This window comes from Pistacia vera, unplaced genomic scaffold (assembly GCF_008641045.1).
Source record: "Pistacia vera cultivar Batoury unplaced genomic scaffold, PisVer_v2 Contig578, whole genome shotgun sequence".
Lineage (NCBI taxonomy): Eukaryota > Viridiplantae > Streptophyta > Magnoliopsida > Sapindales > Anacardiaceae > Pistacia > Pistacia vera.
The window spans coordinates 1080269-1096912 of NW_022196421.1; the positions used below are offsets into that span (position 1 = coordinate 1080269).

General features: G+C 31.6%; 1 protein-coding gene across 3 annotated transcripts; it reads left to right on the top strand.

Moving 5' to 3' along the window:
• The first annotated feature begins 9892 nt into the window (after positions 1–9892).
• Positions 9893–15977, top strand: LOC116109366 (UTP--glucose-1-phosphate uridylyltransferase-like). Of its 3 annotated transcripts, XM_031395596.1 has the most exons (20): positions 9895–10741; positions 11476–11582; positions 11691–11781; positions 12492–12552; positions 12728–12805; positions 12877–12927; positions 13048–13082; positions 13608–13680; positions 13837–13894; positions 14021–14067; positions 14152–14217; positions 14391–14423; positions 14565–14602; positions 14690–14765; positions 14844–14900; positions 14982–15065; positions 15153–15251; positions 15341–15445; positions 15712–15783; positions 15897–15977. In XM_031395596.1, the coding sequence occupies exons 1-20, from the start codon at positions 10092–10094 to the stop codon at positions 15921–15923; spliced, it is 1908 nt and encodes a 635-aa protein (XP_031251456.1). In that variant the 5' UTR covers positions 9895–10091; the 3' UTR covers positions 15924–15977. The 3 variants fall into 3 exon arrangements, 2 of the variants coding, with proteins under 2 accessions (XP_031251457.1, XP_031251456.1); XR_004124756.1 differs by lacking the exons at positions 15153–15251; positions 15341–15445; positions 15712–15783; positions 15897–15977 and having other exon boundaries at positions 9893–10741; positions 14569–14602; XM_031395597.1 differs by lacking the exons at positions 14844–14900; positions 14982–15065; positions 15153–15251; ... (1 more) ...; positions 15712–15783; positions 15897–15977 and having other exon boundaries at positions 9893–10741; positions 14569–14602; positions 14690–14766.
• Positions 15978–16644: the final 667 nt, after the last annotated feature.

Sequence of the window (16644 nt, forward strand, 5' to 3'; positions counted from 1 at the left end):
TTTTGTGAAAGTTTAGTCATCCTTTCATTTAAAATTCTTTCACTTGCCCTAAATGTTTGTTTGGATGGGACGGTTGAGACAGGAACAAAGAAAACATCCAAGGCAACTCTTGATAATATCGGAAAAATACATTTTCTGGTTTTCCAATATTTTAAGACATCAAAGTTGGCTCTTTGTTATGGATCTGCTGGTAACACTTTTTGGTTCCCAAATATTGGTGATGCTCATTACACTATAACTGCATGGAGGATAATACATTCGTTGTTGGTGCTTTTGAAGAGGAGGTTGTGCTTCGGGTTCGGGTCCTCTTCGGCCTATTAAGTGCACTTCAAGAGTCTAAGTCTTCATTTGTTTCTTTTGATTCAACTTTCTTGGGTATTTCGCCTTTTTGTTGGTTCCCATACCTGTTTTCATATTGTAAATATACCTCTGCAAGACACTCTCTTACCCTTCCTAGTTGATTAGCATATGCTTCGTTTTGTAAATTTTTAGTTAATATGTCTAAACCATTTTTCTAAACTTGCTACTTTAATTCTAGGATCAAATATAGCACCTAAACAATAAAGAAAAGGAATGTGTTTCTAATATTTTTTAAATTTTAATTCCATTGCCTGTATTGGTTCTGCTAAAATTTCATTGTTTCTGTTTTTTCTAAATAAAATTGAATTTTTTATAATTGTATGTATTACCATTGGACTAGTAGAATAACACACACCAAAAATTTGTAAAATGGATTGGTAAAAAATTTTAAGAAAAGAATGAAAATTTTTAGTTATATGCCAATCATTTTCTACCAAATAATGAGGACCTCTATTATTTGTTATAAAATAACTAATTAAATTTGCATAAGGTAAACATGAATCAAGTATTAAATAAGTACTATTTCATCTAACAGACATGTCTAATGCAAAAGTTCTAGGAGACATATTTGATTTTATACAAGCATCTTGAAATTCAGCATTTCTTTTATTACTACTAGTAATCCAAGCTAAATAATCTTTAATTCTATCAATATTATTTCTAATTTTTTCATACCACTTTTCACAATTAAATTAATAATGTGACATGCACAACATTGGTGAAAAAACCTCAAATTGTCATAAAAAGGAAAATTAATTTTAAAAAAATCTATAGTTGTACTATTAGCGCTTGCATGATCTAAAGTTAAACTTATCACTTTATTAACAACATCATAATCTTCTAAAACTTCAACAATTTTATTATAAATTTATTGATCACTATGATCCACATCCATTAATCTAAATCTCAATAAAGATTTATTTAATTTATATTCGTTATCAAAATAATGACTAGTCACACAAATATAATTTTGTTTAGCTCTACCATTCCAAGTATCGGCGGTTAGAGCCACACTAACATGACAACTATGTATTTTATTTTTTAATTCTAATTTCATTTTTCCAAATAATTTTATTAAATCATTTCTAGTTGCAGTTTTAGAATAACTTTTAAATTCTGGAAAAAATAAATTTTTAATAAATCCTTCAAAATATTTATCTTCAGCCATATTAATAGGTTGATCAGCTGCAGCAATATATAAAGCTAATTGTTCCCTATATATATCAGAATTATAACGCCAAGTAGTACACATATTAGTTATTTGAGTTTGATTGGTTTCTCTATTTCCATGTTGCGTAATATATTTATTAGCATGCCTTTTTAAAATACTAGTACCATTATCTAAATCAGTTTTATAAATATTTCTACAATACTTGCATCTTGCTTTCTTCACTTGAACTCCATTTTCTATCTTGTAAAACCTATCGAAATGCACCGAAACGTCTTATGTGTGCCTATCATCGGTTTCAACAGCAGTTGATGAACTCGCTTCTGCTTGAGATGAAGTTGGACGAGGACGACGATTACGAGGATGACTTATAGAACCACCGGGAGCTGTAGCAACATGGGGAGGAATCGGGGGAATATTATGAGGTGTATCGGATTCTAAGACTGAGAAAGCGAGACTATTTGAATCTATTGCATTTATGTTAGTAAATTTAGGGAGACTATGATAGTTTCCTTCATCATCGAAATCGATGGGATGAAAATATATATCCATTATAGTTAAAAAAAAAAAATTGATATAGAAGAAATAAAAAATTAAAGAAGGAGAATTGGAATTTGGAAATATTAATTGAAAATTGCAAAAACTAATAAAAATTAAAATGAAAGCAGATTGATAACAAAGAGAATAATTGAGAGATTTTAATAGAGATTAGAGAAAATCAGAGAATTTGGGATGTGAGAAAATATGAGAGTTTATGTCCTATTTATAGAAAAAAAAAAAGGGAAAAGAAAATGACAAAAAAGACTACTCCAACTACTATAAAACAGCTATATTTCAAGGGTAAAAGGGGTATTTGCAAAAAATAATTATTATTTAATTTTTTTCGTCCAACCCGCCGGTCAACCCGATGGGTTGACCGTTGGCTTGCAACAGCCAACCTGTTAGGTTGAAAACTCCCAACCCGGTGGGTTGGAGGGTTTTTTTGAAAAAATAAAAAATTTAACCTGTCAGGTTGACATATTAAAACATGGCCCGCCCCACGGGGTATATGAGGGTTGGGTTCAACCTGGCCCGCCTTTTAGGTGGTCCGGATTGAACTCATCTTAATGCGGGCTGGGTTAGGGTTGACTCGCCTAACCCAGCCCATTTGTTCCACCTCTACTTTGGACCACCTTGACTCATCAGATGAGCCACCAGAGCCTCTTCTTCGATAGCCTTTGAACAGTCGTCGCTGCCGAGTTTAGGATTTGGAGTGGGGTTGGGTTTTTCTCCTCTTTGTGAATATTAGCCATGATTTTGTGTAAGGAAGCTTTAGGATAGAATATTTGCCGGAAATAAGACACTTTTATTGTCGAAAATCGCAAAGAAATCAAAGGTGTTCGTTGGTCGTTTTTTGGGTATGTGGCTCGATTAAGCGATTTTGAAGGGTGGGCGTCGTTTTTAATTTTCAAAATTTAAACAAACTTTCATTAATTATAATATTACCCACATATGTTTAAATCTTTTCAATTTAACCCGTTTTACATGTTTTATGAATCTTAAGTGTGTCATGTCAGTTTTTCTAACTTAAAAAAATTGCAAAATCTTTTCAGCGTTATTTTTTTAAATGCAAACTTGGGAGTAGGGATGGGCATGGGCTGGGGACCCTTGTCTCTGGCCCCGGCCTGTAGCTCGTTCGGGGAATTCAGGGAATCCCTAAATAAAGCCTATTCCCCAAACTGGGAATTCGAGGATTCCCTAAATTCCCTATTTGGGGGTTTTGTGTCTTTTTATGTCCTTATTACCATTTTCTCTAAATTATAATATACCATCAAAAAAGAAATTAAATCTATAATGTACATATTAAACATAAAGACCATCATACTAAATTGATAATATATTACAATATGTGACAGATCTATAATCAAAAGATTCAAAACATGAGCTGCCAAACTACCAAAAAGACCCCCACAATCCACATCAGTAGATTCAATACATCACACTATCAAGATTCAACAACCAGCAAACAACACCTAACATTCCATTTCCATGTGTAGCCAACAAACAACCTGTAGACAAATTTTAGATTATTACAAACCTAAAAAAAATCTAAACCATATTAAATTGCATACAATTAAAATATGGAGAAATAAACTTGTCACATATGAAATCCAAAACTTTTTACCAAAAGTATCCATATCATCAAAATTATACCACTTCACTGCAATGCAGTTTGCTTGTGCAAACAGCACTGCAGTTCGCACAAGCAAACTGCAGTGCAGGTACAAACATAAACTGTAGTGCAGTTTGCAGTTTGCACATTGCACAACAGGTGCAAACATAAAGTGCAAATACAAAATTTTCAAGCACATAAAATCTTCAATCACATCACACGAACCAATCTAAACCCTTAAACCCTAGATAAAATCTTCAATCATAACTCAATTAATCTAAACCCTTAAACCCCAGATAAAATCTTCAAGCATAAGTGCATAACTCAATCAATCAATCTAAATGACACATAAAATCTTCACTCATATGAACCAAAACTGATGAAAGCCTAAAACTTTAAAGGAAAACAAACCTATTTTTCTTGAATCTTGACGCAAAGGGCACGAAGAAAGAAGAGGTGAAGAGGCAAAGAGCCACCGATGAAATGTGGAGGTCAGAATCGGCGAAGAGGCAATGATATTTCGGTGAAGGTTTGACGATGAAGAGGCACACCAAGCGGCAACGTTTTTACTAGATAAGGGATTTAGGGTTTCACTTTCAAACTTTGATTACAATATTACATCGTGAGTTGAATGGATTTGGGCATAATTTGTGTTTATAAATGAAGGGCAAAACTGTTATTATGGAAGCATAACGAGAGAAAATGGTAATTACGTAATGGAAACATGGAATCAAAAATTTGAAAATCATTTAAAATGAAGGACAAGGTCTACACTCCACAAGGTGTCAAAGACTTTATTTATAATTATTAAAAAAAATTATAATGATTTATGTATTTATTATAATCAATAACGGATCCATAAATTTCTGTTAGGGTGGGCCAAAATAAAAACTAATTATACATTAATATTTTTTTTCAATTAATAATTCTGTTAGGGTAGGCCAAAATCAAAAAATTGTACATATTAGTATTTTTTGTTAAAATGCCCACCCTCAACAAATGTTGGATCTGCCTCTGGTTAATGATTATAATGAATCCAAATATCAAAATGATAATTATTATACATTATACATATATATAAATATATTATATATTAACAGTATAATATTATGTATTATTGTATTAAGTAATAAGTATTAACATATGATATTATCATTGCGGATAATATCATATCATGTATAATGTATAATTTTTGTTTTATAACATATTTTGTGTAATGTATAATAATTATATAGAATTTTGTATAATGTATAATATGTAATGTATAATAATAAATTCCATATAAAGATTACTATATATATTATAATGTCTCATTAATATTCTAAATAATACATAACATTATATATATATAATGTATGATAATACATAATATATAGTGTGTTATAATAAATTTTAAATAAATTATACCATACATATTATAATGTCTCTTTTATATATAATAAATTCTAAATAAATAACTACCATATATATTATAATAAATTTTAAATAAATAGCTATCATAATATAACAATGACAATTAGATAATAGAATTAAAATAATGATTCAATGAGGAACAAAAAAAAAAAAAATAATTATAATGATTTATTGATTTATTATAATCAATCAAAATACCAAATGATATATTATACATATATAACATATGATTATAGATAATAACATATTATGTATAATATATAACATATATATGCTATATACATTATACTTATTTACCATATATAATGTACAATGTACAATGTATAATGTCAAATGTATACTATATATAATGTACAATAAATAATATAGAGAATATATAATGTATAACTTTTGTTTCATAACATTAGTATATTATGTATAATGTATATATATAAAATGATTTATTATATTTAATCTAATTTTATTTATTACCTATTTGTATATGGTTTTAGAAAATACTTACACAATTATAATTTATCATGGTATAATATATGATTGATTTCAAATATTAAAATTAATATAGGTATATATAATATATATGATTGACTTTTTTATCAATCATATATTATACCATGACAAATTATAATTGTGTAAGTATTTTCTAAAACCATATACAAATAGGTAATAAATAAAATTAGATTAAATATAATAAATCATTTTATATATATACATTATACATAATATACTAATGTTATGAAACAAAAGTTATACATTATATATTCTCTATATTATTTATTGTACATTATATATAGTATACATTTGACATTATACATTGTACATTGTACATTATATATGGTAAATAAGTATAATGTATATAGCATATATATGGTATTTATATTATACATAATATGTTATTATCTATAATCATAGTTATATATGTATATATATCATTTGGTATTTTGATTGATTAAAAACATAAAAATTATAAATTTGAAAAATCATTATATATATTATATATATTATATAATATATATAATATAGATATATATTATATATGTTAAAACCTCTTTATAGTGGTACTCTATATAGGAATAAATTCTACATAGTCATAAAAAACTCTAGTCCCAATTTGGGATAGTTATAAATAAGAATAAACTTCACATTGTAATAAGTTATCATTTTTCTAATTCCCGTCTTAAGGAAAATTATCTCCACATAGTGATAATTATCTGTATATTACCAAGAACATATATGTTATGTTACATTATATGTTTAAGATGAAATAAAATATTTATCTAAAGTTATTTGGGACAATGATTTGTATTTTTAGAGTTGTTATCACATCTTTTACCTTACTAGTATGTAATAACTTGTTAGCATGAACACCTTCTTGTTGAAACTAAAATAGTTTTAGCTTCTCAAGCATGTTTTGAGTTTCATGGCACGAAACTTTTTGTATTTCCGTACTATCATCCTTAGGATTATTTCCTTTATCTCCTTATCTAATTGTAGCAATGATTTCTCCTTTGGTTAAGACATACACGATTTGTTGCTCATTTGGATGATCAAGAAAGACATTAATATCCATTTGATTAGTGTGGTAAAATTGTCGAATCTGATCACTCAATTTTGCAATGACTCTTTTATTTTTCTCGTCTATTTCATTTGTAACTTGCAATTCATCAAAATAGAGAGTCCTAATTTTGCAATGCTTAAAACCATTGGCAATTGTCTGTGGCTTCACATCAATTGACCATGCATCAACTGCATTTATAGTTCCATCAATGACATTTATCTTTGCTGATTCCAAGACACGGTCTTTAATCAATTTCAAAAGTAGACAATTGAAGTGCTGAATTGAAATCCCAATACTACTAAAATATGAATTGAAATCCTAATATTGTACTACTAAAACATGAATTAAAAAATAAAAAATAAAAATTATAATTTTTGTAATTACACCTCCATTAAGTTATAACCTCCTTATAATAATAAAATGAGTTAATTCCACCATTATGACTATAGAGAGGTTTTACTCTGTGTATATATATATATATGTGTGTGTGTGTGTGTGTGTGTGTGTGTGTGTGTGTGTGTGTGTAGGGGTGTTCAAAAGAACCGGTTGGAACCGGAACCGGTGGGTACTCTGGGTTTGGTTCTGGTTCTTACCCAGAACCAGTCGTCAATGGGTAGATTCCGGTTTCAAATTTTTGGAATTGTTACTGTGCGATTCCGGTTCCGGTTCCTATAGTTAGGAACCGGAACCGGAACCAGAACCAGAACCAGGAACCAGGAACCAGGAACTGAGACTAATATAAAATAAAATTAAAGATTATGGGGGTTAATAAAAACTTTTGTAGAAAAAGTAATGTGAATACATTTATATTTATATTTCATAACATTTAAAGTAAGTTGGTTTAACTTTTGAGAATCTACCTTTACAAAGTAACGGAGTTTGTAATTTTGAATTTATAATTTGTAGTTTTATTTTTGTTAACAAGTGCCAGGTGGGGGGGTATTTGTAAGTTTTTAAGAGCTTTTTTGCCATTTTAAAAACTGTTGGGGNATATATAACATATATATGCTATATACATTATACTTATTTACCATATATAATGTACAATGTACAATGTATAATGTCAAATGTATACTATATATAATGTATAATAAATAAAATAGAATATATAATGTATAACTTTTGTTTCATAACATTAGTACATTATGTATAATGTATATATATAAAATGATTTATTATATTTAATCTAATTTTATTTATTACCTATTTGTATATGGTTTTAGAAAATACTTACACAATTATAATTTGTCATGGTATAATATATGATTGATTTTCAAATATTAAAATTAATATAGGTATATATAATATATATGATTGACTTTTTAATATATATATATAGTAAAACCTCTCTATAGTGGTACTCTATATAGAAATAAATTCTACATAGTCATAAAAAGCTCTAGTCCCAATTTGGGATAGTTATAAATAAGAATAAACTCCACATTGTAATAAGTTATAATTTTTCTAATTCCCGTCTTAAGGAAAATTATCTCCACATAGTGATAATTATCTGTATATTACCAAGAACATATATGTTATGTTACATTATATGTTTAAGATGAAATAAAATATTTATCTAAAGTTGTTTGGGACAATGATTTGTATTTTTAGAGTTGTTATCACATCTTTTACCTTACTAGTATGTAATAACTTGTTAGCATGAACACCTTCTTGTTGAAGCTAAAATAGTTTTAGCTTCTCAAACATGTTTAGAGCTTCATGGCACGAAACTTTTTGTATTTCCGTACTATCATCCTTAGGATTATTTCCTTTATCTCTTTATCTAATTGTAGCAATAATTTCTCCTTTGGTTAAGGCACACACGATTTGTTGCTCATTTGGATGATCAAGGAAGATATTAATATCCATTCGATTAGTGTGGTGAAATTGTCGAATCTGATCACTCAATTTTGCAATGACTCTTTTATTTTTCACGTCTATTTCATTTGTAACTTGCAATTCATCAAAATAGAGGGTCCTAATTTTGCAATGCTTAAAACCATTGGCAATTGTCTGTGGCTTCACATCAATTGACTATGCATCAACTGCATTTATAGTTCCATCAATGACATTATCTTTGCTGATTCCAAGACACGGTCTTTAATCAATTTCAAAAGTAGACAATTGAAATGCTGAATTGAAATCCCAATACTACTAAAATATGAATTGAAATCCTAATACTGTACTACTAAAACATGAATTAAAAAATAAAAAATCAAAACTTTAATTTTTGTAATTACACCTCCATTAAGTTATAACCTCCTTATAGTAATAAAATGAGTTAATTCCACCATTATGACTATAGAGAGGTTTTACTCTGTGTATATATATATGTGTGTGTGTGTGTGTGTGTGTGTGTGTGTGTGTGTAGGGGTGTTCAAAAGAACCGGTTGGAACCGGAACCGGTGGGTACTCTAGGTTTGGTTCTGGTTCTGGTTCCTACCCAGAACCAGTCGTCAATGGGTAGGTTCGGTTTCAAATTTTTGGAACCGTTACTGTGCGGTTTCGGTTCCGGTTCCTATAGTTAGGAACCGGAACCAGAACCAAGAACCGGGAACTGAGACTAATCTAAAATAAAATTAAAGATTATGGGGGTTAATAAAAACTTTTGTAGAAAAAGTAATGTGAATACAATATTTCATAACATTTAAAGTAAGTTGGTTTAACTTTTGAGAATCTACCTTTACAAAGTAACGGAGTTTGTAATTTTGATTTTATAATTTGTAGTTTTATTTTTGTTAACAAGTGCCAGGTGGGAGGGTATTTGTAAGTTTTTAAGAGCTTTTTTGCCATTTTAAAAACTATTGGGGGGGTTAGTAATTTCACAGGGTACCCAGAACCGGAATCGGAACCGGAACAGTTGTTACAGGTTCTGGTTTTGGGTACCTAGGAACCGGAACCGTTGGTTCCGGTTTTGGTTCCAGATTTGAAGGAACTATCGGTTTCGATTCCTTCAAAAAGTGCAAGGTACCCGAAACCGAACACCCCTATGTGTGTGTGTGTATGTGTGTGTACGGGTCGGGGCAGAGATTTTAAGGTGGGGACAAAACGGGGCCAAACCGGGGAGGGGCAGGCACAAACCTATCTCGACCCCAGCCCGTCCCCGAATTTCAAGACTAATTTTGGGTTAAATCCCAACCTAAATCCTGAATGATTCAGGGAAACCCCATCCTGTTCGGACGGGTCGGGACAGCTCCCGCGGGCCGGGTTTTATGCCCGTCCCTATTTGGGAGGTCTTGCCGGTTAAATTTCCTCTTGAACTCTCCCATAAACCCTATCACCACCATCACCTCCGCTTCACTGACTTCACTCACTCACTGACCCATGAACTCGAACCCAACTCACAAACTCATACCACGCTGCGTTTCATAGCTCACTCACCTCCCTCTCAATCTGAATCAATTTCAATCTAAAGCCTAACGCAAAACCTTCACAATCCTACAATGACGCTTCACTCAATCATAATCCAAAAGCTTCTGAGCACAAACGCCCACTTGGGTCGGCGCGTGGCGGCCCACCACTTCAAACAGTTCACTTACGGCAACCGTAACGGAATGGCCATAATCGATTCGGACAAAACCCTAATTTGTCTCCGAAGCGCCTGCCACTTCATCTCTCTGTTAGCGCAACGTCAAGCCTCGTTCATGTTCGTCAACACGAACCCTTTGTTCGACGAAATCATAGTCCAAATGACCAAGAAGATCGGGTGTTATAACCCTAATATGAACGCGCTGTGCCGAATGGGGGGATTTTTGACAAACAGTTTGAGTCCGAAGAAGTTTCGGTCGAGGAACAAGAAGATTAGGTTCGCGCCCGCGAAGTTGCCGGACTGTGTGGTGGTGTTAGATACGGAGGGGAAGTCGTCGGTGATAATGGAGGCGGCGAAGCTGCAGGTTCCGATTGTGGGTTTGGTGGATTCGAGTATGCCAGGGGAGATTTACAGCAAGATAACGTATCCGATACCGGGGAATGATTCAGTGCAGTTTGTGTATTTGTTGTGTAATATGATTACTAAGACATTTTTAGCTGAGCAAAAGAAGTCGGGGTTGTTGAAGAAGGATAGAGAAAACATTGATGGGAAAAAAGGAAATGGGTATGCATATTTTTGCTTTAAATTTTTATGTTCTATTGCAGTTCATACGTATCTTATTAAGCTTGATATTGTTTTCATTAAATAGTTTATAAAGAATGTTTATAGAGTATTATATAAAGATGAGAACGTTTAGTAAGGAAAAACAAATTCTGGTTTTCAACTTTTTATCATACAATAACATTTGTGGTAAATTCATAATTGTATGAGTCTTATTCTAATTTGCCATTCATAAATGTGTCATATGCTAGTATTGTAGGATACGGGTATGCACGCTTAGTTTATATTTCATGAATACATTGCAATTCATACAAGTCTTATTAAGTTTGATATTTTTTCCGGTATCAATATTTCCTATACTAATATGGTATGGATATAGATTATGTCATTTTGATTATTATCTACCTTTTTAGTTTTTGGGTTGAATAATCATGTGCAGAGTAACCATATTTTTTTATTGTTCTGCTGTTTCAGAAGTTGAGAACTTTTGACTGTAATTTGTGGATATTTTTTTCCTTCTTGATAGCTTATCTATTTTGTTTATTATGAGAAAAATAGGAGAGCAGGAAAAAAGTGAAAGAAAAAGGACCTAGCGAAGATCATTACTCTTCTTCTGTCATCCCTCTTCCTTTCATTTTCCGTAGTGTTAGTACTATAGGGCATTAAATCGCATTATTCAAGTTTGTTGTTTCCTTGTTGGCATAATTGTAAGGCTTGATTTCGTTTCTGAATTGAAGGGAGAAAGTGGGACAAATTGAAAACAGCGAGAAGAAGAGTGAGATTGATAGTTTAAGAGATGAAGTACTAGTTGTTCCTTATGACAGCTTAGCACCTATTTCTGAAGGTAGTGTTAAGTTCAATTTTACATTTCATTTGTTTGCTCTAATGAATTTTATCTTTGTCACCCTTATTATTGTCTTATGATCCTATTTCACTCATTTTATAATTTCAGATACTGTGGAAGTGAAGATGTTTCTAGACAAGCTAGTGGTGGTAAAGTTCAATGGAGTTCTGGGAACAAATATGGGTTTTGGTGGCCCCAAGTAAGTGTTAATTGTCTCTGGAAATTTTGAGCCCATTCCATATTTTGTAGTTGAATTGATTATATCTTCACATTTATATCCTCTTTCAGAGGACCCTCTATGCCGAATGTACTGTCTGTACTAATCTAAATATAGATTCTGATGTTTCTAGAGGATGGGAACATTGTAGTCCTATGTTAGGATTAGCATTTGTGATTACTTTATCTTTATTGTGTTCCTTATTTGTTTTTCTAATTCTTTTCATAATATTCAAGCCTAGAAACTAAAACACTTCAATTTGATTTTGTTTTTTCCCTCTGTAATTTGTATCTTGTTTTGGCAAAATAACTAAGAGCATGAGATGAAAACTTATGTTATGTCATAACTTTTATAATGCTAGTAGAAATGTAAAAAAAGAGTATAGTTTCTTACCACATAAACTTTGTTTTCGAAATATAGAAACTGGATACTTATAAATGTTGAATAGAATTCCCATTAATGAATATAAATTTCTAATATTTCTTACTTTTTTTCAAAAGCTTTAAATTTAATTATCTTATATTGCCTCTCAACGAAAATCTCTTGTGCGGTTGTCATTTACTATGCTAATGTTTAGTGTAATTTTTTTGTGCCTTAGATGTCTATGATCTTTGGAGTGTTAGTGATGGCAGTTCATTTCATTTACACCATCAATAGTTTTTGCATTTAATTTTTATCTTTTATTTATGCAGATCTGCAATTGAAGTTCATGATAAGTTGACATTTATGGATTTGATGGTTAATCAAATTGAGGTCAGCATTTTATTTGTGTTCTTTTTATGTCTTGTTTTCATTCTCTCTTTTCGGGTTTTCCTTCAGGTCAGCATTATATTTGTGTTACTGTTATGTCTTGTTTTCTTTCTTTTTCTTTTCGGGTTTTCCCTCTGGTCTGGCTTGTGCCTAAACCTGCTGTTTGAATTGTTTGTAGTCTCTCAATTCCAAGTTCGGATGCAATGTTCCTTTAGTACTTATGGACACCACTGAAACAAATAATGATACCCAAAAGGTAATTGCCATTCTGTTTTGTTCTTGACCTCAAGATTTTACCAGTCTCCTCATCTAAGCTGTTCAATGCAGGTTGTGGAAAAATATTCCGCCTCAAAAATTGATATTCATTCTTTTAGCCAGGTTAGTGGATCTACCATGAATTTTTGTTTAGTACATCATATTCTACAGTATTTTCTTTAAAACTTGATTTATGAGTTATTAATAACAAGATTTGTTTTGTTGACCCTACTATCTCAACAGAAACCATTAGAAGGACAGACTGGCAAAGATAAACAGTATGTCTTTTCCTCTTTTGTTTCTCTGTACTTATGACTGACTAGATTATCTAATTTCTGGGATAATGGACAATAACTTTTTCAGATTTTTTTTTTTTTTTTTTTTCTGTTCACTTGTTTGGATTTGGAGTCCTTGTTTCCCTATTATGATTCAGCAGCTTTTAAGCTCTTTCATGTGACTTATGTTTTCTGAATAGAGAAATTTTTTGGTCAAATCAAAAGTTGTGCGCCATTAACTGATTTTGCTCTTTTCTCATATTATCCTTGAGTTTATATCAAATAATCATAAACTTCTTGCTGATAGAATTAGAGACATGAAATTGATTGCTTTGTGGAATCAGAAATTTATTTTTTCCAATTTTTCACAATAAAATATTAATCCTAAGTTCACATAAAAGTAGATTTATGTGACGTCTTTTGTGGTGTTACTCATAATAATTCTTACCTTCCAATAATTTTGCATATGCCTTTTATTGACTTTGTAGAAACTTTCTAATGGATTGTGCTATTTTGTGTGCTGTGAAGGCATCCTTCTGACCATGGTGCAGTTTTTCTTTCCCTGATGAAGAGTGGTACTCTTGATGTGTTATTGTCACAGGTAGTTCTTTTGTTTTAATTGTGAACATGTTCTTTCTTATATCTCCATTTAACTGGAGAAATGATAAAAATGAAATTAGAGCTCCTGGTAGGGGAGGGAGGTGTAAGCCTATAATTTATTCTAAGTTCCAACTAACATCTTTGATTTCTTTTCCAGGGTAAGGAGTATGCCCTTGTGGTTCATGCAGATAATGCAGCAGCTGTTGTTGACCCAAGTATCCCCCCATCATGGTTTAAATTTGTTTGTCATAATTATTTTAGTATATCCTTGTACTTGATTGCGTTCTCTTTTGTTATGAGTAAGTGGTGATGATGATTGTGCCCCTTGATTTATGATTTAGAAATCTTGAATCATTTGATTCAAAACAAGATTGAATACTGCATGGAGGTACTGAGGGATGATTTCTGTTCTTTATAATTATTTGGCTTTGGCTCATAGGTTTTTCTTTGTAATAAAATTTATGTCTTTCAGGTGACACCAACCACTTCAATTGATTTGAGAAATAGTATGATTAATTTGCGACAAGGAAAGTATCAGGTGAGTCTTATTTGTCTAGGTTCTGGATCTGGGATATAAGTTTTTTTTAATTTTTATCAAGTTTTGATGGTATAATTGGGCTGTGGAGAAGCAACTGGGAAATGATTTTATTCTTCTATTTATGTCTCTTATCATATTTAAACTAATGCTGTCCATGTAATAATGTATTGCAGCTTGTGAATATCACTCAAAATCCTGCTAAACATGTAAGTTATAGTGCCTTGTTTTACCTCTAGTAGGGATTGACGGAATTTTTACTATTTTGTTAGCATGATTATATTCAGCATTGTTTTTTGCTTAGTATGCCAGCTGATGTTCTTTTTTATTGTTCTTTCATGATCAAAAAGTCAGATGGAAAATTCAAATTTATTGATACAAGAAACTTGTAAGTCAACAGCCAGGTTTTTGGGGATTTACTCTGTTTATAACCTCTGAATGTTCTCAAATCTGGATTTATTTAATTTTTTGTCAGGTGGGTGGATCTGAAAGCTGTCAAAAGGCTTGTAGATACTGATGCACTAAAGATGGAGAGTCTTTCTGCTTCAAAGGTACCATTCTTTTATTATTCTCTGAGGGACGCGACTTAATTCATTAACAAGAAATTTACAAAATTACTGTTGTTCCAGGAAGAAAATGGTTATCAAATTAATTTGCAAGACACAGCAGCTGGTTCAGCAATACGGGTATTCTCATATATATTACATCCTTGGGTTCTATACTACTAATTTGTACTGTGTCTTATCATCATTTTATGGTTAAGCCAGTTCTTTGATCACACTATGAGTATCAATGTCCCTCCATCTCGTTTTCTTCCACTGAATTCAACATCAGACTTACTTCTTCTCCAGGTGATACTACAATGTCATGGTACAACTGAAAAAATAAACATGAATGCTTATTATTCACTTTGTTGACGACCTTTATTTATTCTGCAGTCAGATTTGTACTCCTCTATTGATGGAATCTTAGTTCGAAACAATGCTAGAAATAATCCTTCAAATCCTTCTATTGAATTGGGACCTGAATTTGAAAAGGTGAAATTTTTTTTTGTGACCTATAATAATTTTATTATTGAACATATCGCATTCCTCATGTTCTGAATTTTTATTCCATTCTTTCTTAGGTTAGTGACTTCCTAAGTCGCTTCAAGTCCATTCCTAGCATCATCAAGCTCGATAGCTTGAAGGTGGCAGGTGATGTCTGGTTTGGGGCTGGTATAACGCTCAAGGTATTCATTTTGTACCTTTCGCTGCAGTGTCTCTCTTCTTTCTACATTCTTCGCATGTTTGATCTAATGGTGTGTACTTTCAACTGAAAGTTGGTATTAGATAATTTGCTGGTAAAATATCGTATCATTATATAAGAGGTCTTAAGATTAATCCCACTAGCATCAAGGTTGGTGTTTTTGGTGTTGCAGACGATGGAGACTAGTGCTTTGTTCATTGTAGTTTCTTTTTACAACCATGAATTGATTTTGCCTTTTTTACTTTTCAGGGAAGAGTAAATATTGCTGCTAAACCTGGGATGAAACTGGAAATTCCTGATGGTGCAGTGCTCGAAAACAAGGTAAACTACTGAAGCAGCAAAGCTATGGGAGTGGATGTGGAATTGGTTCTCATATTCCGGTTCACTTTTTCTTGATATAATCAGCTCTGATTTTTATTTTTCGTTTTCCTCAGGAGATCAATGACGTCGCTGACATTTGAGAAGAATCTCTTTCAAGCCTTTTGTTGTTCCATGGTGATAAAGAATATATCGGAGAAAAAAAAATTAATAATAGGTGATTCATGTGAAAATTTCTGAAATATTTTTGCCGATTTCCTTAGTTTTTTTATATGATTTATTTTCTTCTTGTCAGAAAATGAGAGGAAATTCTAGAGGGAGAGAATAGGGGAAATTGCTCAAAATTGTGTACTGTGTAGTGTGTTTTATTTGTAGGATAAAAATAATGGAGGAAAAGCCTCCCATTAGTTACAAATTACAATTTTAACATTACATCACCATTGTTTACCTTCTTATTATTATTTTTTTTTTTAAAGCTGACGTGACAATTGAGATGGAAATCTATATTAATATTAATACTAAAAAATTAGAGACGGCCGTCTATACTATTCTTGTTTTTTTCTTTTTTTTTTTTATCTAAAAACTAGTAAGGAAGTGAAAAAAAAAAAAAAAGTAAGGAAGTATGAAGATCGCGTGGAAACTTTTCCAACCAAGGATCCTCTATAGCATTCTCCGGTCAGGTCTTGAACAAGAGAAGATTCAAAGACTTTAATATAAATTTATAATAACCTTTTTCAGCTTCGGGAAGAGCTCGAGCATGGTTTACGAAGCGAAAGGGTATGAGGGAATGAAGGCCGAAGGGAAGAGGTCTGTAAGTAGACACTGAGGCAAAGACATATGCAGGTGCAGGTGGATGTTTCCATA

Bases quoted from the DNA above. Each gene is read 5' to 3' on its own strand.
- LOC116109366 (XM_031395596.1), top strand. From the start codon at position 10,092: ATGACGCTTCACTCAATCATAATCCAAAAGCTTCTGAGCACAAACGCC. The intron at 10,742-11,475 runs GTATGCATATTT...TCTGAATTGAAG, and splicing joins GATGGGAAAAAAGGAAATGG to GGAGAAAGTGGGACAAATTG. The intron at 13,083-13,607 runs GTATGTCTTTTC...TGTGCTGTGAAG, and splicing joins CAGACTGGCAAAGATAAACA to GCATCCTTCTGACCATGGTG.